The sequence below is a fragment of the Sturnira hondurensis genome, unplaced genomic scaffold (genome assembly GCF_014824575.4).
Source record: "Sturnira hondurensis isolate 20B ecotype Veracruz unplaced genomic scaffold, ASM1482457v3 Scaffold0021143, whole genome shotgun sequence".
In the NCBI taxonomy this organism is placed as follows: Eukaryota; Metazoa; Chordata; class Mammalia; order Chiroptera; family Phyllostomidae; genus Sturnira; species Sturnira hondurensis.
In genome coordinates this window covers 24,558,869-24,584,728 of record NW_028093774.1, presented here as the reverse complement: position 1 = coordinate 24,584,728, position 25,860 = coordinate 24,558,869, and the positions used below count along the sequence as shown (strand labels likewise).

The 25,860-nt window shown below is 38.4% G+C and overlaps 1 protein-coding gene and 1 pseudogene across 3 annotated transcripts in view; one reads left to right on the top strand and one right to left on the bottom strand.

The window, feature by feature from the left end:
• The first annotated feature begins 170 nt into the window (after nt 1-170).
• The window catches only part of SLC39A9 (solute carrier family 39 member 9), a 42,487-nt gene continuing 16,797 nt past the window's right edge, over nt 171-25,860 (top strand). Inside the window, exons 1-3 of one of the 3 annotated variants that reach the window (XM_037031301.1) lie at nt 171-980; nt 19,362-19,470; nt 24,649-24,846. In XM_037031301.1, coding sequence (XP_036887196.1) covers nt 885-980; nt 19,362-19,470; nt 24,649-24,846 — 403 coding nt within the window. In that variant the 5' untranslated portion in view covers nt 171-884. Of the gene's footprint in view, nt 981-19,361; nt 19,471-24,431; nt 24,557-24,648; nt 24,847-25,860 lie in introns of those variants that run through there. The other 2 variants (XM_037031304.1, XM_037031302.1) reach the window with 2 other exon arrangements.
• Nucleotides 6,065-6,674, bottom strand: LOC118976682 (pancreatic progenitor cell differentiation and proliferation factor-like; annotated as a pseudogene).

The following is a 25,860-nucleotide window of genomic DNA, read 5'->3' as shown; positions in this document are numbered from 1 at the left end:
AAAAATCTGTCTTCCTTCTCTTGTTAGGCATACGGTTAAAGTGATCACCGATTTAGTCAGTGACACTAGTCATGTTTCATCTGCCCTACTCAAAAATGGCGGCAGTATAAGAATCCCGCCGTAGGTCGGTTGTTACCCGGAAGTACCCTTTAAAGGAGGGGCGGTGCGGCAATCCGGAAGTGAATGTAATGAAGGGGTGCCACTTGGCGGCCATGGCTGCTGTAACATCGGTATCTCCGGGTCAAAGCCCAGTGGAGTGGAGTAATATGGACAGCACCGGGTATAGGGCAGAGACAGCTTTGTATCGGATTCGCTGCTGAACCCCTAAGACCCATCGTTAGAGACTTACTGGACTCCTTTCCTCCTTCTAGACTCGGACGAGAGTTTGCTGAGACTGGTGGGCTGGTCCCAGCCTGAGGGGATCATTGGCTGGGTGGCCCAAAGAGCTAGGATTGCCGGGAGAACGAACAAGTTCGCTTGGGTTTTCCTCCTCCTTTCTGCTGCTACCCGCAACGTTGTCTGTGAAAGAGTGGACCCGTTGTGCCACCCTCATTCCGACCATTGAAATCGCTCATTCGCGTATTTTCCCCATTGACTTTCCCATCTTTGTTAAGCCACTGGAATCCAGTGACTGGCATCTGAAAACCCAGGGCCTGGGGACCTAAGATTGCTGAAAGTTCTCTCTGGTGCTAATATCAGCATAAGGGGCTATTTCCAGGTACGTTCAATAGTAAGGTGCCTCGTGAACACATCTGCTAGTTGGGAGGACCAAAGAACTGGAAAGTCCTTCCTGTTCCCCTGGAATCACCACACGCATTTAAGAACCTTTTGAAGCCACTGAAAATTTGTAGTCTGGTGGTGGTGGGTGAATAAAGGAGGGCAGAATGGATGATTTCATCTCCATTAGTCTGCTGTCTTTGTCTATGTTGGTGGGATGTTACGTGGCTGGAATCATTCCCTTGGCTGTTAATTTCTCCGAGGTAAGAAATTTGCAATTTTTTTGTCAGCTGTCAGGATGGTTGCTAGAAAGTAGTGACAGTTGTAAAGGATGGCTGCTTCCCTGAATTAATCTAAGAGCTAAAGGTTTTATTAAGGAAGACTTACGTTTTTTAAAAAATGCATAACATTTAATAATAGAAGCAAACTTCATATTCAGCATGAGAGTTTTTAACCTGGTGGGTGGATCCACTGAGATTCTGGAGTACTCCGAACTCTCTGAAATTGCATACAAAAATTTGGAGCTCTGTGCATTTTCCAGGAGAAAGGCACCATAACAGTCTTTGATTCTCAGAAGTTTCAAGGAATGAAGATTTGCGATTGCTGTCAAGAACTATGAATAGTGGATGTTATTTGCTCATATGAGTTAAGATTGATATAACTTATCTTTTTGAAAGAATCAAGCCTCAAGCATAGTTTTTTGGAGAAAGGTAGTTTTTTGGATACCTGTATTAGAATGAAGGAAAAAATACTTTAAAAAATAGATTGTTCAAAATAAAAAACTTAGATTGTTCATAACTCATTTTTCTTTTTAAAGAAGAAAAGCATTGGAATGGATATTCAGTGTTGTCTTCAAATCTGTTTGCTTAGAAGTGAAATTTTTGCTAATATGTTTTGACATTTTGGCTAATTGTCATTACTTATACAGACATTAACTGATGGGGGAAAGAAAGACAGATGAAAGCATTGCTCAGAGGAAAGGGAGATAGGTTCTGCAGGTTGTCGTAAAGAGTGCACGAGGTGCACAGTGCTCAAACCTTTAGGGAGGAAAACACTACACTTCGGGGAACAGGAGTTCATGAGTCTGGCCTGGCCCAAGTTTTACTGCCAGTCCTGAAAGTGCTTTCGTAGGACAGGGGGAAGAATGACTGAAATAGAAAGGAATGGTAAAGACAGGTAGGCTTTGAAGATAGCCTGTGGATGGGAAAGAAAGTGAGACCAGGTCCTATGAGTTTGAAACATAGGTTAAGCCCGCAGCCGGATGGAAGGGAGGGTTGAATTGCTGCCGCTCCTTTCCCATTTCCTTTTTGCATCTGTAGTCTTCAGCATCTCATGCTAACACTAAGCTACATTTTTTTGAGCATGTACACTACCTAACTTCATTTAAAAAGCCTAATGAGGTACATAAGGAATCCAGTACTCAGGTTATATAACTTGGATAAAGTCATAAAGTATGTTAGAATTAGAGCTGGGTGGCTTTTTTTTATTGAATTTATTGAGGTGACATTGGTTAATAAAATGATATAGGTTTCAGGTGTACAGTCCTATAATACATTATCTGTGTATTGTATTTTGTCTTTATCACCACAAAGCAAGTGTCCTTCTATAGCTGTTTTTTAAATCTAAGTTTTTTAGACTCAGAGCAGTTTGTAGCCATTGTCCATTGAGGCAGAGGTAGCAACTGGTAGCCTGTGCACCAAATTTAGCTGGCAGACTTAGTTGTTATACTATAACAGGGGAGTGTGGGGGAGTGTTTAATTTTATTATTGTGTTTTTCTTTTGTCTGTATTTCCTCAAGGCAACAGTTAGCTAGAGCTTAGCAGCAGTAGATTGTCTCTGTATCCTTGGCTGTGAAGCCCACCAAACTCATGTTTAGCTACCTGCCTGCCCAGTGCTTTGTGAGCCTCTTTGTGAGCCCCCATTTTTCCTCTCACATAAACCATATTTTCTTATAACTACATTAGAATTGAATTGACATTAATGGGACTGATGTTTATGAGCTTAAGTTGGTTCGTATATTTAAAAATTTATTGAGGTGACATCAAGAATTATAATTCAAATAAATCGATAAAACTTATTATTTCTATAGAATGCTTAGGACTTTTCCAATTTCAGTATTTTCTATATCTTGGGTGATTTTTGCAATAAGCAGATATATGCTATTTTCTTTTTCACTGAAAGGAAATGTATACACAAATGATATAATTAAGTAGGCCATTAATAAAAGTAATCTGTATGTTTTCTCATCCTAAATTGATAGTCATGTGGTCTTTTCCAATTGTGGGTCTTAAAATGCTATAAATTGGCATTTGTAATATCTATTTATTAAAGCAGGAACAATGCATTTTGAACTGTTAGAATAAAATGAACATTATAAATAAAGGCATTTTAGATTTAACTGGCGTTTTTATCTTGTAGGAGTTGAGAATTTTTTTTAGGTAAATTATACTATTATTATCAACCAAAGTATTATGAAAATAATGAAATGATAAATTTGTAAAAATCAACTTCATCATGGAGGCTGGGAAACACAACTTCTACCCTTAGAAAATAGCTTCCCACATTTCTAGCTTTTCTTAGGGATTAGTGTTATTGTAAATAGGAAGACCAATAAACCTAATTTATTATACAGTTCACTTTAGTTTACGTGAAACAATATGCTTTTTATTTATGTTCTTAATCTAGCTGCCGCTTTGTCACTCAATACTTTTTTTCTTCAGAATGTCTCAGCAGGAATAAAAGATTAATAAAATCAATAATTATTGTCAGGATTGAGTTAAAATCAGGTAGTCTGAAATTACTGTAGCAGTAGTGTCTACCTACCATATTTGAACATCAAGAAGTTTACATGACATTGATTTCTTTGTCATTTTCTCCAACATTCCTTGCCCCCACACCAACATTTTTGATGCTTTTGTAACTTCTCTTCCTTGCCTTTTGGCCTGGTGACTGTGCCTTCATGCCCAAATGATTTCTAAAATGAAGGGAAAAAACCTCTGACTCTCATGCATTTATAAGTAACTGATGAACAAGATGCTCTCTTCCTGAGCATATGGGAAGGAGAAAAACTAAACCTGTAAAGGAGGCCAAAACATGCTCTACACAGATGAGGTCCTGTCTGGTAAGGGAGTTAGACACACTAGCTTAGCTGTCTTATGTTTTTTTATTCAATTGTTAATAAGCGGTTTTCTTTGGCTCTAAATGGAAATACATGTGTAAGTTGAGAACCTGCAACTTAACATTACCTAGTAAAAACCCAACTTAGCAGGTGATCTGATTGATGAATGAAGTTAAGATATAAATGACAGCCAAAGTGGGATTTCAGTTGTATTATCTGAGGGTTGTAATTTACCTGAGCCGGTAACAGTGCAAGCTGCTGCGATTGCATCGAAGCTCTAGGGCAGTGTACCTCTAACTGTCTGGTAAATGACAGCTTTTGTTTTTAACTGCTGTTCCTCTGAAGACCCAATATATTTCTAAAAATGAAACACTTAAGATAATGAAGCAAGGGAAAATGTACAAAATACAGGCCCAAATGTAGTGTTACTAAGTTGAAGAGACTTACAGTTACTTCCTTAATTATAATGATCATATTGCTATAAGTTGTTTCAAGGCTTTCTTTCACTTTTGTACTTTTCTTGTAGACTAGTTTGGATTATAATGCCACATTTTTTCATGGGTTAAAACAGTATAAATAAATCCATAGGTATGCAGATGAAAGTGGTGCTACTCTTTTAAAGAATTTAAGATTATTAGTAATGCATTAATTTCAAAGGGTACTGTCTGAGACAGGTGATATAGTTCAAAATCAGTGTCACTACTGAGCAAGCTATTTAACATCCAACTGTGTTCTGTTAAATGATCTTAATAAGACTGTTGTGAGGTTATAATGAAATAATATAAGCACAGGACTTAACACTGTATTTAGAACATAATAAGGATTTTTTAAAACATTGAGGATTATTCTCAGTACTGATTATGAAGACTTTTGAGGTTTTGATTTTTATGACTTTGTTGTAAGTTATAATTTTTAAACTTTTTTATTTTTGGAACAGACTTATAATAGTGGGTAACCCCTCCCCACCACCACTTCCCTTTAACATGGGAACTCCTCAGCAGTTTGGAATCTGGAAAGGTCTTGTTTGGGGGTTGGCGTTCCTATTTGTTAATGGTCCACTTGGAGAGGCCAGGGCTTTTCCTTTAGTCTCCCTGCCTTATAGTACTTTCCTTAATATTTAACTTTCTTTTCTCCCTTATACTTATTCTTATTTGAAGCTGCGTTTATTTGTTCATGTGTAGAAGTTTTGTTTGTTATCTAATTATAACCGACTCATTTATAATAAATATCGTTAGGGTTTTGAGTTGCCACCAAATGAAAGGTTTATTTTGTAAAGAACAAATTTGTTCAGTATTCTTTGTTTCCTGGCAATTGGTTCTTTTTGAAATAGATTTGGCAAAGTTGCACTTTTAAAGACTTTTGCATTGTTTGGTATATTCACCTTTTATTCTTTTAGGGTCATACAATAGATTTTACTTTTTTTATATCTGTTAGGAATTTCATTTCTAAATTCTAATATTTTAAAGTTTGCATTTTCTGTAATTTACTAGTATCTGGAAAGTGCTCCTTAACTTTGTCTTTTTTCAGGTTATTTTCTTATAAGGTTATTGCCTCCTAAGTATCTTTGCTTGATAAAACTAAATTTGGATCAAGTAAAATCTCAGTGCAATCTGATTCAATATTACTTTCCCGAAAAACTTTTCTCTAGGATGTTATATGGATAAGCATCATTGGAACTTATGTGCACATTGCTTATTGAGCTCCTTCTGTGTACCGGGCACTGATTTGCATCATCGTATTTAAGCTTCAGGTTGCGACTGAGATAGATGCTGTTAAACCTCACTTTGCGAATCAGTAGAGAGGGGGCTCCCTCAACTTTTTTTTTAGGCTTGGAGAGGTCACAAACATTGGTAGGGATGAATTTGAAACTAAGTCTGTTTGATTACCAGTCCAAAGCACTTGACCATTAGATGATTTATTTTTTCCTAATGAAAACTGTGTCAAAAGGAATGAAATGGATCTATATAGGCACGTTCAGCTCCCCACATTAGGAACTTCTTAACCCCACTAATAATGTACCCCTTAAACTCCCCAATTTAGGAATTTTTTTTCTGGCTGCTTGTCATGTAATTTCCACTTGGTGCAAGGAACATGGTTACTGAGTACCAGCAGGGCTCGTAGGTAGTAGAGAGGGGCTCCCTCAACTTATTTTTTTGGTGTTTTGCCATTCTGATATAGAAGAACCCAACTGCTTCTGCTTGCTGCAGCCTGCCTAGTCTGTGGGGTGGGTCAGGAGGGGAAGGAGGTTGAGGAGGGGTGTGAAGAGGGTTCAAGAGAGTCCAGTGCCTCTGGAAGTCTGGCGGCTGGTGATGGCCATTGGGATGGGGGCCTGGTGTTGGCTTTGCTGGTCTGGCTGCCAGGCTCCTTTCTTGTGGCTTCCGGAGCCAGGTCACAGGTGATCATGCTGCCGGAGGCCCAGGGAGATTCCGAGTGCCCTGGGGACTCCAGTACTGTGGCCATGAACTAGAGGGAGGGTAGACTTCCTGAAAATGAAGCATGCCCACCAGTGACCCAGGTCAGCCTTGTGGCGACTAGGGTGGTGGGCAGTGGCATTCCCAAAGTACTCTACACTCCACAGGAGCTGTTACTGGAAGTGGAGCCCAGGAGGCAGTGCTGGTAGTAGTCGTGGGTGGCACCAGCGAGCCGCTGGAGGGGTGTCTGCCATGCTTTTGCTTGTAGACAGGTGGAAATCTTGGCAATGACCCCTCACAGGCCTCAGCACACGATTATGGGTGTCGGAGGACCTGGGAGCTAGGCCACGGAGCCCTGTTGCAGAGGAACTCAGCTCTGTGGCTAAGCCTGAGCCACATGGCATCCCACCTTAGAGACTCACTCGCATTTTACCTTTCACAGTACCTCTCGTGCCTTGTGCCTAGTCAGTGTAACAGCATGGATATTACAGAGGCAGACAGTCTTCAGATACCTTTGAAACCTATGAGAAGGAACTACGTCTTAGATGTCCTGTAAATGAACACCTACCAAATTGGAATCTGAAGCAGTTCCTGCTTTGAACTATCCAAGATTAATTTCACACTTTATATTTTCATAGTTTAGCCATTTCTCAATTATGCTATTTAAGAATTAACATACTTTTTTTTTTGAGGGAAAAAGACCTGAAATGGATTCAGAATGCTTCTGTATGTAAGTCTTAACCTTTCCTCTAACTGGAGAATTTAGTTGAGACTTTGTTGAATGATAAGGTTTAAGATCCTCTGTAGCTCATTTTGAATTCTAGGTAACAAGTAGTAATGCTAAATACAAATATATATATAGGTATTTTTTAAAACCTATGATGGAACTTAAAAAATCTCAATCCTCCTTGAATACTAATATTCAATGTCTAACTTTATTGAAATAAAATAGAAATAGGTGTCGATCTGGAAATTGAAATCCTTCTATCCCAAATACATGGATTTTTAAGTGGTAGGGTTTTGGGGTTAACTACTAGATAATTACATCAAACTACTTACTAAATTCCTGTATTTACCTGGAGGTCAATTTTCTATTAAGCAAAAAATGTTACTATAGCTTCTGTACCTCATATGTTCTTTTCATTACTTCTTTAGTCATTTGCCAAAGGCAAATTGAGGAAAGAAGACAGGTGCTAAAGGCAAAAAATGAAACAGTGAAATGGGTTTTATAGAGATGCAGTTTAGCACAGTGCCTCGGAGTGAAGACCCCGAGGCTGGACTGTTGTATGACGTGGAGGAGTTGGACTGCCTGGCTCTGCCATGTGCCGCCGCATGAGCCCGAGCAGATTATCTGAGCTTCCTGTGCCTCTTGTGAAGTGGGGATACAGGAAGTACCTACCTCATAGGGTTGGGTTAATAGATTATAATAGGACATGCTTGACACAGTAAGTACTTAGGAAGAATATTGGTAGCACCTCTCATCACTTAGGAAATTTCAGTGGTCTTAGATGTTCCAGGCCAAAGTCAGGGATGAAGACCAAATGTATATTTCTTTATAGTTAGAGTGACTTTTGTTATGTGAATGAGGTGACTTATCTTAGGTTATTACTAGATAACCTAAGGGTGGGGGCTGGTTGAAGGATTGAAACTTCAGTCCCACTGGGAAAGTAAGAGGGGCTGGAGGTCGACTCAGTCGCCAGTGTCTGATGGTTTAATCAGTCTTGCCTATGTAATGAAGCCTTGATTTAAAAGGGGTTCATGCCCTGGCTGATGTGACTCAGTGGGTTGAGTACCTGCCTGTGAAGCAAAGGATTGCTGGTTCAATTCCCAGTCAGGGCACATGCCTGGGTTGCAGGCCAGGTCCCTGATGGGGAGGGGGCATATGAGAGGCAACCACACATTGATGTTTCTCTCCCTCTATTTCTCACTCCCTTCCCCTCTTTCTAAAAATAAATAATTTTTTTAAAAACTGAGTTTAGAGAGCTTTCAGGTTGGTGAACACATACATGGAGGTCTTGGGGAGTTTCACGCTTGGGGGGGTGTATGGAAGTTCTACACCCTTTCCCCATTCCTTGACCAGTGCTATCACGTGTATGTCCCTGAATTATATCTTTTAATGATGAACCTCCACCCATAGCCAGTCAGTCAGCAGCCCAGGTAATGAGGGCTTCTGGCTGATTTCTAAAGTGGGTGGACCTGGGCAGCTTTGTAAGACTGAGCTCTCATCCTGTGGGATTTGATGCTGTCTCACAGGGTGAGATAGTGTTAGATAGTTTTAGAGTTCAGTTGAATTGTAGGACGGCCAGCTGGTGTTCCAGCGTTGCTTGGTGTGGGGAAATATACCCCTCATACACACACACACACACACACACACACACACACATGCATGCGCGTGCGCGCGTCAGAGTTGGTCCCAGAACCTTACTCCCAGTTCACGGAGCCCAGCCATGCCCTCTCCAGCAGGGTTTGTATCAGCCCTGGTGGTACCTCTTCTTTGAGTATTCTCTCTGGGCCCTACAGTAGTCACTGGTCCTTTTATTTGCTACTCTTATATGCCTTAGAATTCTCTTATTAGCTAATTTCTCATTCACTCCCCTGCTGTGATTATTCTTTATATTAAACTTCCCTATTCAAATTACTTTTTGATTCCTCTTTCTTGATTGGACCCTACTCGGTACTGGTTATGAAATCAAATAACTATTGAGGCTGAACAGTGAGTCAGGCCTGGAGTAAGATAAAGTAGTTAAAGTTTAATCAAGATACGGGGTGGCTGACCATCAGTGTCAGTGCCTGGGAGCATTTGGGAGTAGTGAGAACTGTCGTCAGCTGAAGAACATGTGGCAGTTGGTGACACCATTGCTGGTGTTGCCTAGTCTTCCTACTTTTCAGAAGGTGGAAATACGAATTTTCACATGCAATCTTCTGAATTTGACATTTGGCTACTAATTCAGATTTTATTAACTCACTGTATGGTCCAGACAACCCATGTTTGTGACCTCCAGGGTAGAACCTCTGCGCTAGCCTGTGTGATTTCTAAGCTCTTTGAAAACTTGTTTTAGAAACAGTAAACTAGAATGGGTAGGGGAGCAAACAGAGGACATGTGTCACAGCATGACAGAAAGGGGGAGACTAAAAAACATTTCAAATTAGTACAAAAACCTCAAAGTGCAGTTGTTTAGAACCACTTAATAAAGGGGAAAACATCTCTTTACATTAAGGACATTGTGCTCTTTAGTCCAACCACACTACAATGATTAATAATAATAATAATTAATAATAATAGCTACTGTGTTAACTGAAGTGTTAAGTTCTGTGTAGCTCTTAACAATAACCTTGGAAGAGAAGAATTCTTCTCTTATAAATGAGGACATTGAGCCTCAAAGCTTATAAGTTCAAAGCCATTAATAACGTAGCCTCTAATTAAATGATCATCCTTTTAAAAAAAAAAGCCTGATTATATAGTAGAGGCTCTTTGTCGAAAATTTAGAAAATGTGATGATGTGTAAAAGGAAAATAAAATCATCTTTTAGCCCTGGCCTCTGTGGCTCAGTTGGTTGGAGTGTTGTCCTGTAGACCAAAAGGTTGCAGGTTCAATTCTGGTCAGGGCACATACCCAGATTGTGGGTTCAGCCCTGGGTTGGGGTGTGTACGAGAAGGCAACCAATCAGTGTTTCTCTCTCACATCAGTGCTTCTCTCTCTTGCTGTCTCTCAAAATAACAGGAAAAAATGTCCTCAGGTAAGGATTAAAAAAATTTCTATCCCACTGTCCAATGAGAATCACTAGTAACATTTTTGTTTTCTTTCCATTCTTTTTTTTCTATTTGTTTGCATTTTTAACGTGGTTGGTTATGTGGTAGATGTGTAATTTTACAGTCTCCCTTCGTTTACTTGGTAGTATAACATGAGTATTTCTGTTATTATTATAAATGAGTTCTAGGCATTGTTAATGCCTTCATTACATTCTGTTATTTTATGTACAGAAATTCCTATTATGCATTTAATTTGTTTTCATAATAGTGTTTTTTAAAAAAATATTTATTTATTTTAGAGAGTGGAAGGGAGGAAGAAAGAGGGAGAGAGACATCAATGTGTGGTTGCCTCGCACACGCCCCCCCACTGTGGACCTGGCCTGCAGCCCAGGCATGTGCCATGACTGGGAATCAAACCAGCGACCCTTGGCTTCATAGTCTGACACTCAATCCACTGAGCCACATCAGCCAGGGCTCATAATAGTGTTGAAAGTGTATTTTCATGTCTGAGGTTAGGAACATATTTCAGATTATTTCTTCAGGGGTAGAATGACAGAATCAAAGAGTATATGTGTTCTTAAGAAGATTCTCAATTTGTATTACCAGCTTTTATAAAACACATTTATTCCAAAAAATGCAAATGACACGTATTCTCACAAACATTGAATGCTATCATTGTTAATTTTTAAAACTTTGCTAATTTGATAGAGAAAAAAGTATTGTTCATTATTTTAGTCTTTCTCAGTTCAATTAAATATCTTTTTTAAAGATTTTATTTTTATTTATTTATTTATTTATTTATTTTTGAGAGGGGGGAAGGGAAGGAGAGAGGGAGAGAAACATCAATGTGTGGTTGCGCCTTGTGCGCTCCCTACTGGGGACCTGGCCCCGCAACCCAGGCATGTGCCCTGAATGGGAATCAGACCAGCAACCCTTTGATTCCCAGACCTGTGCTCAATCCACAGCGCCACACCAGCCAGGGCTAAATTAAACACCTTATAAATCAATAACAGTATTTATTACCAATGTTTTCCCAAGTCCTTTCCCAATGGGTTTTTGTTTGTTTTTGTTTTTATGGTCACATTGAACAGTCATTCTTATGGGATTTAAATTTTTGTTTAGTTCTTTTATATTTAAAAAGGACTGATAGAAAAAGAAATTAGTCTTGTTTTCCAAGATTGGAGGAAGTGGCATTAATAAAGTATTGCTTGTTATTTCTTCTATGTGAAATGAATTAGGAAAAGGAGCCTATATGATGCTGGCAAAAGGGCAAGTATCATGTAGTATTGTTCACTGGAACTTAAGGATCTGGGTTTTATTTTCTTGTTCTATTGGAGGAGGGGCTCAGGAGCTTCCCCTGCTTACAATGGATGCAGTTAAAGATAAGCAATACGGCAGTTACTATGTGCTAAGTGTGCTCATACCCTACTCCTGCATGATAATAGTAGTAGTAGTCATGATCTCAGCACCTTCTTATAGAGGAGGACAGTGAACTTGCTCAGGATCACACAGCTGCTACCTAGAGGCAGGAAGCTTTTTGGCATCTTGTCTCAGGTGTAAGGGCTTGAATAACAAAGTTCATATTTGAGTTTTCTTCAGTACCTGTTACTGACATTTAGCAGATAATATAGTAGTTAAATTAGAAAGTATCTCCGTGAACAGGGTTGTTTTTAAGAATATGGAGAAAGCCTTTGTTGCTTGAACAAGAGGTACTCTGTACCCTATGTATTTCATCTCTTCAGTGTGTAGAGCTTGGAAGAGGTGCATCTCTAATTTTTTAGGAAATTACAGTTGATTTCAGTACAAAAATGAGCATAGTACAAGGGGTGTTGAAATAAACTATTTTCAATATTAAGAGCTTTAAAAATTATTGGCTTATATTTAGGGTAACCAAACAATTTATTGACTCTTTTTATGAGCAAGAAAAGAAAAATCATTTAACTATCTTGGTGTCTGCCAAGAAAATTAAACTTCAAAGCTTTGCACTGATAGTTAATGGCATTGAGTACATGCTGTTGTTTAAAATAATACGCCTGGTCAGTCCTTTGGCTCAGCCAAACTTCTGCTGTGAAGTGGTAGAATGGGATGGCATAAAACCAATGCATTGCACAGTTCATGTCTCTCTTGAGCAAATATTTTATTTTGCTGACAGAAATGATCGCTTTGGGAACTCACTTTTCATCTTGAACTGTACTTGGAATCTGTAGTTCTTCCTTCAGATGCACCCTTTTAGTGATTTACCATAAGCAAAGGAGAGAAACTCTCAGCATTTTAACTGTGACATGCACATAATTTTGAGATTGAATCCCAGGTTGTGAAGTTGTGTGAAAGAATACAGCTATACAGATAACATGGAGCCACATCTGTAGTGCTTAAAATAAGTATGATTGCATCTAAAACAATTCAGGTAGTTAAGAAATTTAAAAAATAAAAACTGAAATGACATCTCATGGCAGTGATGCTTATTCCTTTAAACACTGGTTGTTCTTTTCATGAAAAATGTTGTTTCTATAGTACTGACCACTGAGGTTAGTAGACATTTACCAAGCTAATAAAAGTTATGTGGAATTGAGCTTCTGGTTAAGATGGCAACGTAGGCAGACATGGTTTGCCTCTTCACACAGCCACATCAAAATTACAACTAAAATATAAAACAGCCATCACTCAGGAAGGTCAGAAATCAAGTTGAATGGAAGTGCGACAGCTATAAAATCAAGTTAAATGGAAGTCTGACAACTGCAGAATTGAAGGAACCACATCCTTCCAGACTGCTAGGATGGGCACAGATGTGGAACAGGCTGATCCCACACCCATGCGGATAAAAATTAGGGAGGGATATCTTGGGAGTAAAGAGTCCAGACCCATACTAGGCCCTCCAGCCCAGGGTTCTAATGTCAGAAAGGTAAGTCCCCACAACTTAAGTCTGTGAAAACCAGTGGGGATTGAATGGGTGGAGGAGGCTGCTGGAGCACCAAGCAGTTACTCTGAGGAACCCACACATGGACTCACCTACTCAGACTAGCTCCCTCTGAGCTCCAGCATGGTATGACAGCGTGAAGGGCAACATTGGGGTACAGGGAGAGACTGAAGTATCTGGCATTGGGATGAGCAGAGGTCACTGTCCCTTTGCTGAGTCCTCCCCACACAGAGCCTGTAGGCTTGTGCCGCATCTGAGACTCCATTAACCTGGCTAACACTGTGTGACCCACCTTAGAGATTCACAGAGGCTCTATCCCACCCAATTTACTGGCCCACCTGAGCTGCTTTTCTATATGAATGGCTGGTCTTGGCTCCTAAATCCTATCAAACAAGAAACAGCTGGCTTCAGTGAGCCCTAGCAGCAGTCAGGTTAGAGTCACGGCTTGTCTTTGCCCAGGAATCTCCAAGCCCAGCTCCAGTAGCAGCCATCTCAGGTGGCTTTACAGCTCAGACAGTATACCTTGGGCAAGACACAGGTGGGGCTGACCTTGGCCTGCACCACCTGGGAAGCCCTAGTGCCAGCACACCCAGTAGACAGCTGCAGACCTCGGCGGAACACCACCACCCTGCCCCTGAACACTTGATCCTCTGTGGAGGGCAGAGGTGGTAGTAAGTGGTCACAGCCAGTCCTTGCAGCTGACTAGCCTGGGTAAAGTTCTCTATTAATTTTCCCAACGGCAACCAAGGCTCAACTACAAGAAGAGGGTGTACTGAGCCCACACGAAGGGCGCACCTTGAGTACCCAGCTTGGGTAATAGGGGAGGCTGTGCCACTGGACCCTACAGGACACCTGCTACATTAGGCCACACTACCAAGATACGGGGGCAAAGCAGCTCTACCTAATACATAGAAATAAACACAGGGAAGCTGCCAAAACAAGTAGACAAAGAAACAGGGCTCAAATGAAAGAACAGATCAAAATTCTAGAAAGAGCTGAATGAAATGGGGAGAAGAATCTATCAGGTAGATACTTATGGAGCATCCATAAGATGCAGAGTTTAAAACCCTGGTTATGAGGATGCTCAAGGAACTTAGTGAGAACCTCAGCAGCATATAAAAGATCCAGTCAGAAATGAAGGATACACTAATTGAAGTAAAGAACAATTTACAGCTAGACAACAGTAGAGTGAATGAAGCCAAGAATCAAGTCAGTAATTTGAAACATAGGCAAAAACCAACCACACAGAACAACAAGAAAAAAAAATAAAAAGGGGATAGTATAAACAGCCTCTGGGACAACTTCAAGAGGTCCAACCTTCGCCTCATAGAGGTGCCTGAAGGAGAAGTGCACTGAAAGTGCAAGAAATTGGAAATTTCTCTGAGAAAATGAAAGAAAACTTTACTAATTTGGTGAAGGAAGTAGACATACAAGTCCAAGAAGCACGGAGTCCCAAACAAAATGGATGTAAAGAGGTCCACTCCAAGACATATCATTATTAAAAGACCAGAAGGTTAAACATAGACTCTTAAAAGCAAGAGAAAAGAAGTTGATGACCAGAAGGTTGCCAGATGGGAGGGGAGAAGGGGAGAATGGGTGAAGAGGTGAGGAGATTAAAAACTACAGATAGATAGTTACAGAATAGCCATGGGGATGTAAAATATAGTGTAGGAAATGGAGTAGCCAAAGAGCTTATGCACGTGACCTATGGACATGGACAATGGTGGGGGGATTGCCTGAGGGAGTTGGGGGTGCTGCACGGAGCGGGACAAAGGGGGGAAAATCAGGACAACTGTAATAGCAAAATCAATAAAATATAATTTAAAAAAATTATGTAGGATAAAAGTTTTATATCACTTTACTGAAGATTGAAACAGTGACTGAACACTTCTTGACAAAAAATAGATGTTATTTAAGATATTTGTATTAATGAGATAAATGACAACACTGCCTCACATTTACTATGATGGAATCCTATAGTTCTTGATTATAAGTACTTGAATACCCTTTAAGCCAAAGCATAAATTCCAAGTCAGTTAACCACTGAAAATTCTTGATGAGGTTACACTTGTAAGAAACATGTTTAAACCTGTTTTCCAGTGCAAATATTCTAAAGAAGTTCCATTATATTAATATATTTGTTGATATTAGGGCCAGTGAAGTGGAGCCTAGTGTCTTTCATGATACTCAACATTGAATTTATTCTTTCCGTAAATGTTTAGGGAGACTCTGTTATGTGCCAGATACTGTTCTATAAACAGGTTCAGCAATAAATTAAAAACAAAAATCTCTGCCTTCGTGTAACCTAAAATTTGGGGAAAGCAGTACAGGGACATACAAACATAGTGTTCAGTGGATGTTTAATTTCTTTTGGTAAATAAATGTGCTTTACTTAATTTCAGAGTGAGTTGAAAACATAATACAGTAATTTTAGCTCATATTGCCTTTCCTCCAGAGAAATATTACAAAGCTAGATGGTTCACTCAGGTTTATCTTCATGATCACTTCCTACAAATTCTTATACTTATTGTTGCAGAAGTTTGTTATGGTGTTATAACAGAGCTCATGCTTACACTGTAGATCACACTTTTCCAGGCTTTTATGTTTCACAGGCCAAGAATATTTTTGAAATTAGGGAAAATTGATACAGGGTTGCCCGTTTTTAAGTTTGTCAAATAAGAATGCTAAAAATAGGAACTGTTGTCATCATTATCTTTTAAAAGAAAGGACATTTGATTTTTTAAAAATTAAAGTGTGAAACTATAAGCAAATTTCATTTAATAAAAATTAAATGAGAAGAATACTGGTGTCCTTCTATTATTTCTTACAACCATTTATAATAAAAAATTATCTCAGAAAATATGTTTATCTTTTTTAGAGATCCATTGTAATTGTTTTTATTGTATTTTTCCATTCTATTTATCCCCTTATACTCCCCTCCCCACTGCAATCACCGCAGTGTTGTCCATGTCCACGGGTCAGTAGTTTGTTCCTTTTGGTTCCTCAGTAGAATTACATTGTATGAGTTAACCACAATTTGTTTATCCATTCTCCTGTTGATGGACATTTGTTCTAGATAAAGCTTTTGTAAACATTGTGTACATACATCCTCATTGCTCTTGGTAAATACCCAAAAGTGGAGCTCCTGGTTTAACTTATAAAAGATGAGCAGTTTTCCAAAGTGGTTGTACTATTTTATGTTCCCACCAGTATTGGATGAGAAAGCCAGATGCTCTGTATCCTTGCCGTCATTAAGTGTTGTCAGTCTTATAATTTTAGACATTCTTGTAGGTGTGAAGAGGTATTTCACTGTAGTTTAAATTTGCATTTTCCTGATGACTAAATGATGTTGAGCACCTTTTCCTGAGCTTATAGGCTATTCATATATTTTTTGTGAAGTAGCCGTTCTGTTACTTACTTAGTTATTTATTTACTATCTCTTACTGAGTGTAGAAATTCTTTATATTTCAAATACAAGCCCTACCTCTGTATCTTAGGTTGGGTTCCCAGAAAAACAGACTCTGACAAGTAGATTTGCTTGCAGGAAGTTAATTGGGGAGTGCTCTTGGAGGTGTCAAAGAATGAGCTGGATTAAGCAGATGGAGAAATTAAACTGTAATTAAGTTGCAGTAGCAGCCTCAGCTCACCCCACAGTAAGACTCTGGAGATGGATGGCCCTTCAGAGATATCCTGAATGAAGGCAAAGGGAGCAGACTTTGTCCTCCCTCCAGATAATCCAGTGGACTAGTCAGTGGACATGGACTGACCTGGGAGGGGGAAGTACTTCCCTTTGGCCCTCTGTGAGCCAGTGGTAGGCAACACTCCCAGCAGCTGGGGGAGCAGTGTCTCTGACCTGAAGGGGGCTGATGGGGGCAGTGTTACCACAGCACCCACCACGGATTATATGTATTGCTGCTGATATTTTCTTCCAGTATGTAGCTTGTCTGTTCATTTTTTAATGGATCAGCAAATGTTTTAAATTCTGGTGTTGAATTTTGTGTTTTTGTGTTCTCACTAAGCAATTTTGCAAACCCAAGATTGCAAAAGTATTCTATTCATAGTTTCATTGATTAGAGAGAATGATGAATTAATTACCCTATCAGTCTGCACCTATTGGAGCTGGTTTTCCGTATTGTTCATGCTCTGACAGTTTGTCTCAAATGGATGCTGTGATTAGCAACATTGGTGAGTTTAGTAACATGGAGAAGACAAAGACTCTCAGAATAGCTCAGTATTAAACATTAAAATAGTAACACCAGTTGTTTGGTGTCATTTTTCTGAAATGCTTTAATCACTTTATTGTTTCCTCCTAAATCTCCACAAGATGTGCAGAAATGTTCTTTTTTAAAAAGATTTATTTATTTATTTATCCTTAGAGAGGAAGGGAAGGAGAGAAATATAAATGTATGGTTGCCTCTCGTGATTCCCCTGCTGGGAACTGGCCTGCAACCCAGGCATGTGCCCTGACTGGGAATCGAATCTCGATCATGTGGTTCTTGGGCCTGTGCTCAATCCACTGAGCCACACCAGCCAGGGTGCTGGTGGCTCAGTGAGAAAATAAATAATATTCTTATTTTACAGAAGAAAAGTTGAGGTACTGAATTGTTAACTAAGTTGGACATGGAATCAATTGTATCTCCCAAGCCAGTGCCCCAGCCGCTGGATACATTTAGAATCCTTTTAGTTTATACGTTGCTAATAATGACCATCCTAAATGTTTGAAGGGCTGACCTGGCCTGTGTGCTTGGGTTGTGGGAATTCTCCTCTTGCCGTATGGCAGGTGTTAGTTGGTGCTGGTGAGCAACTGTAGTTGCCTTGTTTTCAATAGAGACACATGATCTATAGATCCCTTTCTTCTTCCCAAATGGGAGACACAGTGAGCTATAGATCATTTCCTCTTTCCCGAACAAGGAGGAGGTAACATTTCAACCAGCCTTTCAGCTAAGAGCTCATTTTCCTCTAGAGATACACGTATATTTATTTCCCCATCCTCATAGACACAAGTTCAGTAGTAACATCAGAGCTAATACAGCCACTCATATTTTGCTAACCTCATAAAGGGAAGTAAATAGAAAAGTAAAGTACATGATATACCATTAAATTGTTGAAACTTTTTCACGAGGAACATACATAATTGCCCTGTACAGTTTTTAAGATCATGTTTTACACTGCTAAGACTCCAGGAAGCCATAGAGGGTATACCACTGCTTCAGGAAGTTTTGAAATGTAATCTTTTTTATTTTGTAGATCAGGAGGCAGCTCTCAAAGAAATCTGGGTTAAAAAAAATTGGGATTAAGTGGCTTAAAGCTGTTTATGGTAAACGCATCAAGTTGTATTCATTAAATATCTGCAGCTTTTGGTATGTCTATCATACCTGAGTAAGTGGTTTAAAAAACCCAGAGAACACTTTAATATTGAACTGAACACAATTTATTGTTGTATGAGTAATACATGTTTATTTTAGATAAATTATAAATGTTTTATAAAATGTGTTACAAAGTGTATATTGTATGTTATGTTTATAAATTATAAAGTAAGAAATTTGTCAACACTTAATTTATATTTGTACTTACATATACACTTTTTGTTAAAAATACGAGATTAACAAAAAACAAAAACCGTGTTGTCTGCCACCAACCTTTTCCTCATAGCAGTACATTATGAGATTTTATAGCCATAAGTAGACCTATATCATAATTTTTAATGAATGGGTGTTATGGTACTGTGGTGAAGTATTATAGTTTATTTAGCCGATCTCCTTGGACATTTAGGTTATTTTTGGGTTTGCACTTTTAACAAGTGAAGTGGTCATCTTTGTATAGTTCTTCTTCTTTGGGGTGAATTTCTAGAAGAGAAATTTTTGAATCAAAGAGTTCACAGTTTTGAGATGTTAAATCCGATTGCCAAATTGTGGTCCATATAGATTACAGCAATTCATATTCCTTCCAGTGGCAGGCAAGTGTGCTTATTATTCCCTATTATGGATAGTGTACAAGTTTTCCTACATCACCGCCAAGCTTGCTAATTTTAAAATGTCATCTTCAGCCCTGGCTGGTGTGGCTCAGTGGATTGTGTGCTGGCCTGTGAACTGAAAGGTTGCCTGTTCAATTCCCAGTTCAGATACATAATTGGGTTGCAGGCCAGGTTCCCAGTAGGGGCACATGAGAGGCAACCACACACTGGTGTTTCTCTCCCTCTCTTTCTCCCTGCCTTCCCCTCTCTATAAATAAATAAATAAATAAATAAATAAATAAATAAATAAATAAATAAAGTTTTAAATGTGATCTTCATGTTTTAACTGGCATTAGTTATTCAGAAAGCTGACTCTTTTTCATTTTCACTGGCCATTGTAGATTTTGGTCTCACAAATGAGCAGCTCACAGTCTTGATTATATACTTCAGAACTGTTTCCCATTCATTGAACGGTTTCTTGTATTTTCTTTCCAGGAGCGACTAAAGCTGGTGACTGTTTTGGGTGCCGGCCTTCTCTGTGGAACTGCACTGGCAGTCATCGTGCCTGAAGGAGTGCATGCACTTTACGAAGATATTCTTGAGGGTGAGTGCGAGAAAGGCCTTCTTTGAGACATGTCATTGACATGGAGGGTTGAAAGGAGCTTAGTGATATTTTTTTCTGAACGCAGTTCAAGTTTGCCATGGAGTCCCCTGAGAAGAGTTCTTAAAATACATCTTTTCAAATCTTGGACATTCAGTGTCCCAATTCATGGGTACTACTTAAGATTTATTTGCAATAATGTATTAATTTAAGTCTTTCAGAATATGACTGGTCTTTATTTTTAAAAAATATTTATTTATTTTTAGAGAGAGGGTAAGGGAGAGAGAAAGGGAGAATGAAACATCAATGTGTGATTGCCTCTCCCACGCCCCCATACTGGGGACCTGGCCTGCAACCCAGACATGTGCCCTGACTGGGGATCAAACTGGCAACACTTTGGTTCGCAGCTGGTGCTCAATCCACTGAGCCAGACCAGTCAGGGCAGGTGTAAGTTTTTTATAGATCCCTTTTCAGGTTAAGGAAACTTTTTTCTATTTTTTCTTTGCTAACAGTTTTTTTTAATCTTAAATGGATGTTGTCAAATGCTTTTTTTTTTAGTGTGTTAATGTGGTGAAATGGAGTGATTTTCAAATGTCACACTAACTTGCATATACCACCCTCCTCACCTCACCCTTGGCTGTTCTGTATTATCCTTTTTATATATTGCCAGATTCAGTTTGCTAATATTTTGTTGAGAATTTTTGTGTCTCTGTTCATGAGGAATATTGGCCTGTGGTTTTCCTTTCTTACCAGGTTTTTATATGTTTTTTGTTATCAGAATAATGCTGGTTTCTTAGGATTAAGAAGTGTTCTCTCTTCTTCTATATTGTGGAAGAGATTGTATAAAATAAAAAATATTTCTTCTGCAGGAACAAGTATAAAGGACACATGGACAATAACAAGGGGGGTGGAAATGGGAGGGAGGGGGGAGCACTGGGGGGTGGGCTGGGATGGGGGTAAAAGGCAGAAAACTGTACTTGAACAACAATTAAAATAATGAAATAAAATATATTTCTTCCTTAAATGTTTGCTGTAGTTTACCAGTGAAATCATCTGGGCCTTTCTATGTTGGAAGGTTTTTGGCTATGAATTCTATTTCTTTAATAGATATAAGACTATTTACGTTCTCTGTTTCTTCTCAAGTGTGCTTTAGAAGTTTATGTCTTTCAAGGAGTTGATTCTTTTCTTCTGAGGTGAAGAATTTATGGGCATAAGGTTGTTCATAGTAATCTTTTATTACCATTTTTATGTTAATAGTAATTTCTTCTCTTTTATTCCTGATGCTGATGATTTATCTTCTCTCATTTTAACTTGGTTGTTCTGGCTAAAGGTTTTTCAGTCTTTTTTTTTTTTTAAAGAACTATATTTGATTTCATTGGGTTTTTTTGTTGATTTTTCTGCTTTCTATTTTATTGATTTCTGCTTTTTATAATTCTTTTTGCTTGCCTTAGGCTTTATTTGCTCTTCTTTTGCAAATTTCTTTAGGTAGAAGCTTATTGACTTGATATCTTGCTCTTCTTTTCTAGTACAGTTAATGCTATATGTTTTCCTCCAACCACTGCTTTAGTTGCATCCCAGGAATTTTGATTTGTTACAGTATTATCTTTATTCAATTCAAAATATTTTCTAATTTCCTTTCCAAATTCTTCTTTGGCTTATATCTTATTTAGAAGTGTTATTTAATTTTCAGTCCTTTTCCCAGATTCTTTCTGTACTGATTTCTAGTTTAATTTTATTATTTATGGCCCTGGCTGATGTGGCTCAGTGGATTGAATGCTGGCCTGTGAACCAAAGGGTCATTGGTTCGAGTCCCACTCAGGAGACATGCCTGGGCTGCAGGCCAGGTCCCCAGTGGGGGGTGCGTGGAAGGCAACCACACATTGATGTTTCTCTCCCTCTGTTTTCCCTCCCTTCCCCTCTGTCTAAAAAAATAAATAAAATCTTTTAAAGTTTTTATTATTTATGGTCAGAGAACATATTTAGTATGATTTGAATAGTTACAAATTTGTAAATGCTTTTTTTAATGGTCCAGAATATGGTTTGTTTTGTTGAATGTTCCATGCACACTGAAAAGAGCATGTATTCTGTTGTTATTTGGTAGAGTGTTCTATAAATTTCAGTTGGGTCAAGTTGTTTGGTAATATTGGTTTTCTATATCCTTGCTGATTTTCTGATTGTTCTATAATTGTTCTATTAATTAATTGTTCTATTAATTACTCCTAGATAGGAGTATTGAAGTCTCCAGGGATGATTGGATTTGTCTGTTGCTTCTTTCAGTTCTATTAGTTTTTGCTTTATGCATATTGAACCTCTTTGGCTAGGTGCCTACACATTTAGGATTGCCATGTCTTATTGATGAACTGACCTTGTTCTCAAGTCTACTTTGTATGATATTAATATAGCCACTCCAGCTTTCTTTTGATCAGTGTTTACGTAGTGTATCTTCTTTCATCCTTTCACTGTTAATCTATGTCATTCATTATATTTCAAGTGAATTTCTTGTAAATAGCATACAGTTGGATCATGTTTTTTATGATTTGTGATTTGACAATCTCTGTCTTCTTATTGACGTGTTTAGACTAGGGGTTGACAGACTGTTTCTGTGAAGAGTCAGATGGTAAATATTTTGGACTTTGGGAGCCGTGTGATCCCTGTTGGTCCTGTTCAACTCCACCCTGGTAGCTAAGCAGACTGATCCTCTCCTGTTTTCTCCTTTCTGCTGCTGGGCCATTTGGTGAATTTACTGTTTCAGATAAATTCTAAAATTTCTACTTGGTTCCTTTTTATACTTTGTTTCTCTGCTGACAACACCCATTCATTTGAAGTGTGTTTAGCTCAGAGAGCATAGTTTAAAGTCTTGTGCGTATTCTAGTGTCTGAGTTGTATTGGGGTTGGGTTGGTTATCTTTTCCCTTGGTAACTGGTTATATTTTCCTTTTTCTTTATATGTCAAGTAATTTTGGATTGTATTCTGGACATTTTAAATATAAGAATTTGAGACTCTGGGTCTTTTCAAAATCTTCTGGAGAATGTTTATTTCTTTCATTTCAGCAGGCAGTTCAGTGTTGCCTTTTTTGGGTGATATTTCCAATTTTAATTCAATTTTCAAAGCCTTAGCAGTGCTGCTTTGGGTATGTCATATCCCTGCAGATTTCAGGGGTGAGTCTTGGACATGTGTCATTTATGCACAGGGTTAGGGGGACACCACCCTCAGCTCTTTCCAATTTTTCCTTCGTGCTCTCTGGCTCCCAGGGGACCCAGAAGAAGTTTCTCTAGGAGTTTTAGCTGCCTATGTTGTCATTGCATAGTTGTGTGTAGCCTGGGCTGCTTTTGGAGCAAAGTGAACAGAATAACTGAATTTCCCTCCATACTTTTCAGACGATTGAGGGCATCTTCCTAGTTACTATGGCCAGAAAGATGGAATTTTTCATGGGGTTTTAATGCCTGTGTTACTGCCATGCATTCTGCCACTGGTGCTGCTTTCAAGTTCACCTGGGGAAGAAGAAAGGGGGAAACGGAAAAGGGGAGTGGGGACTTCCCTGCACACCAGTACTTCTCAGCAGCTCCCTTTCCTGGTCCTTTGGTCCTTTTGAAGCTTTTGCTGCCCTCTCTCCTCTTGATGTTGTTTAGTTTTTTATAGTCTTCAGGTAGTTACTGTAGATGTTTTTTGAACAGAGTTTTGGTCTTAATCAGTACGTAATTGAGACTATAGTGGATTTAATCCATTTGACCAGCACTGGATGTCCCCATCATTCTTTATAAAAAGCAAATATTTTTAGGTAGCTTAGCCATGATACTAGCTTATTTAAACTAAGCTGTCTCCAGATTTTTCACACCTCTCTTCATACTGATGAGTTTAATTACAGTTGTTATAGTTTTTACTACTTTATTTTTTTCTCCCCTCACCTTTTCCCTCTCTTTCTTTCTTTGTAGATCAAACCAACTTTGCTCTAAATTTAAATGAAGGAGTTTGTTTACTTGTTACAACAGCCTATGGCTTAATTTTTCTATGGACCTTGTAATTATGATAATTAACAGATTTTTTTTTCAGAGCTCAGTATACCATGTTAACTAAGTGCTCTGATACTTTAATAAGCACTATTAAATACTAATTAATGTAAAAAGGCATCTCTCACATGTTCTGTAATTATAGCTCTAAAACCACTGGAATTAGTTATCAGCATTCATGTGAGAAAACTGTCTTTCTATAGAAACAGATTTTAAAAACAGTTTATTGAGTACTGCAGTACTTGTTAACCATGGAGCTAAAAGTCGAAACCCCCATAATTCCTCGGGACATGTTTAGGAAAGCAGGCTATTGGGTCAGAGACCTAAATATAGATGTGATGTAGTCGTAGATAATCATTGAGACTATTGTTATGTGGAATGATTCAGTATTGATTTCCCACTCATTTCTGCAAGAGGTGTACACTTACCAGCTTACGGCTTTTCTCTGTCATTTTGCTCCACATTTAAACTTTTAAAAACATTTTATAAGGATTCTGGCCTTGAAAGCATTTATGTTTTGAGTGTCACATGTGTGAATATACACTAGTAGTATTTCTTGGCCAGGTGTTATTTACTGTAATTCAGAATCCCCCAATGATCACGATAATTCTAGAACTGAATTTAGATTGCAGGCTGTACCTCTCTTAACCTGCTCTCCTCTTTTGGTTTCTAGTTAGTGATTTCCCCCTGATATTTTTAAAAACTAAAAGTGTTATATTCAATTTGCTCTTTACCTGCAGTTTTAATATCAACCTAGGTATAAAACTAGATGAATTTGATTGTGACTACTCTTGTTACTTCATTCACCTGTTTTCATCAGAGCAAAATTTACTGTGGTTTCTGATAAGATGGGCATGAATTTCTTAGCCAAAAGTGAGGATTTGGGGATAATATTCCTTGGGATTATAATTGCTTGCTTGGTGATTTGCTTCCATGTCCTAGGTTTTGAGAGAATAGGCAGTTAAAAGGTTTGCATGCCAAAAGTGGAAGACATGTGGGAATTTTCTCATCATGAACTTTAACTTGAAGGAGTTTATAATTAGTTGGATTACAATGTAGAAAATGGATGATTTTGCAGTGAAGTAGAACTTGAAACACCAAAGAATGGAAGCTTCTACATGAAAATGTTTTAAGAGGAAAATATTTTTTCTCTTTATGGTTCATTCTACTCTAGGGAAACACCACCAAGGGAGTGAAACACAGAATGTGATTGCATCAGACAAAGCAGCAGAAGTACCAGTTGCCCATGAACATGAGCACAGCCATGACCACACGCAGCTGCATGCCTACATTGGTGTTTCCCTCGTACTGGGCTTTGTTTTCATGTTGCTGGTGGACCAGATTGGCAGCTCCCATGTGCATTCTACTGATGGTAAGTGATTCCAAGGCTTTCTAGGCGTGCAGTAAATTTGCAGTTTAGAAAATCACAAATGATTGAATATTTTAATGTGTGGCACAGGCCTGATTTAGGGTTAAAACTCTTGTCTTTTTCAGGTTCCTGTGAACATTTTATTCAGTTGTGGGAGCTAGTGAGTTGTAACATGTGACACAGAGTGTTTATTGAATACTACCCTGGTTATCTTAAAACTGTCAAGTTTACTTAAGAGTCTGGGTCAGAAGTCTTGACTCTTTTTGTGCCATGGGACTCTTAGGTAGTATAAAGCCTGTGGACATTTTTTTGAGTAATGTTTTTAAACATGTAAAACATAGTGCATAGCAAACAGTAAACCAGTTATACTGAAATATAGTTACCAAAGCACTAATACAAATTTGTGATCTAGTAATATATGTGTTCTTTATCAATGCATTAAATAATGAGATAATATAAGCAAGGTTAAGTTTTATTTTTCAGGGTATTTGTATGATAGCTACCACTGTTGCTTAGCTTGACTAAGAATTTCAGAATGTGAGATGGGCTCTAACAAGTCAACATGAGTGTCAAGTTGAACATCCATGTCATTCTCGTGTTTGTTTTCATGATCATTAGTGTAAACAACTTTGATTCACAAAGATACTTTCTTATAAATATATGTAAGCACATTTGTAGCTTGCTTATCAAGGAAAGATAAGCTTCTTTCAAGTAGCTTATCTAAGGACAAGGACAACTAGAATTCTCCAAGACTTTTTAAATTTAACTCCAGTTATAGTAACTTTTTGTCTTAAGATCACTGAATTCATCTTCAGTGAGGTCAACATCTTTGATATGGTTTTTCTTAAATAAAAAAGGATTTTGATCTGTGATACAACTTTGAAGCCATCAAAATAGAAATCAATTTGAAAGAGTTATAATAGACATAGGGTTCTAGAGATACAATGTATTGGAAAACATGAAGTTTTCTGCCCTGGCTGGTGTGGCTCAGTGGATGGAGCACGGGCTTGCGAACCA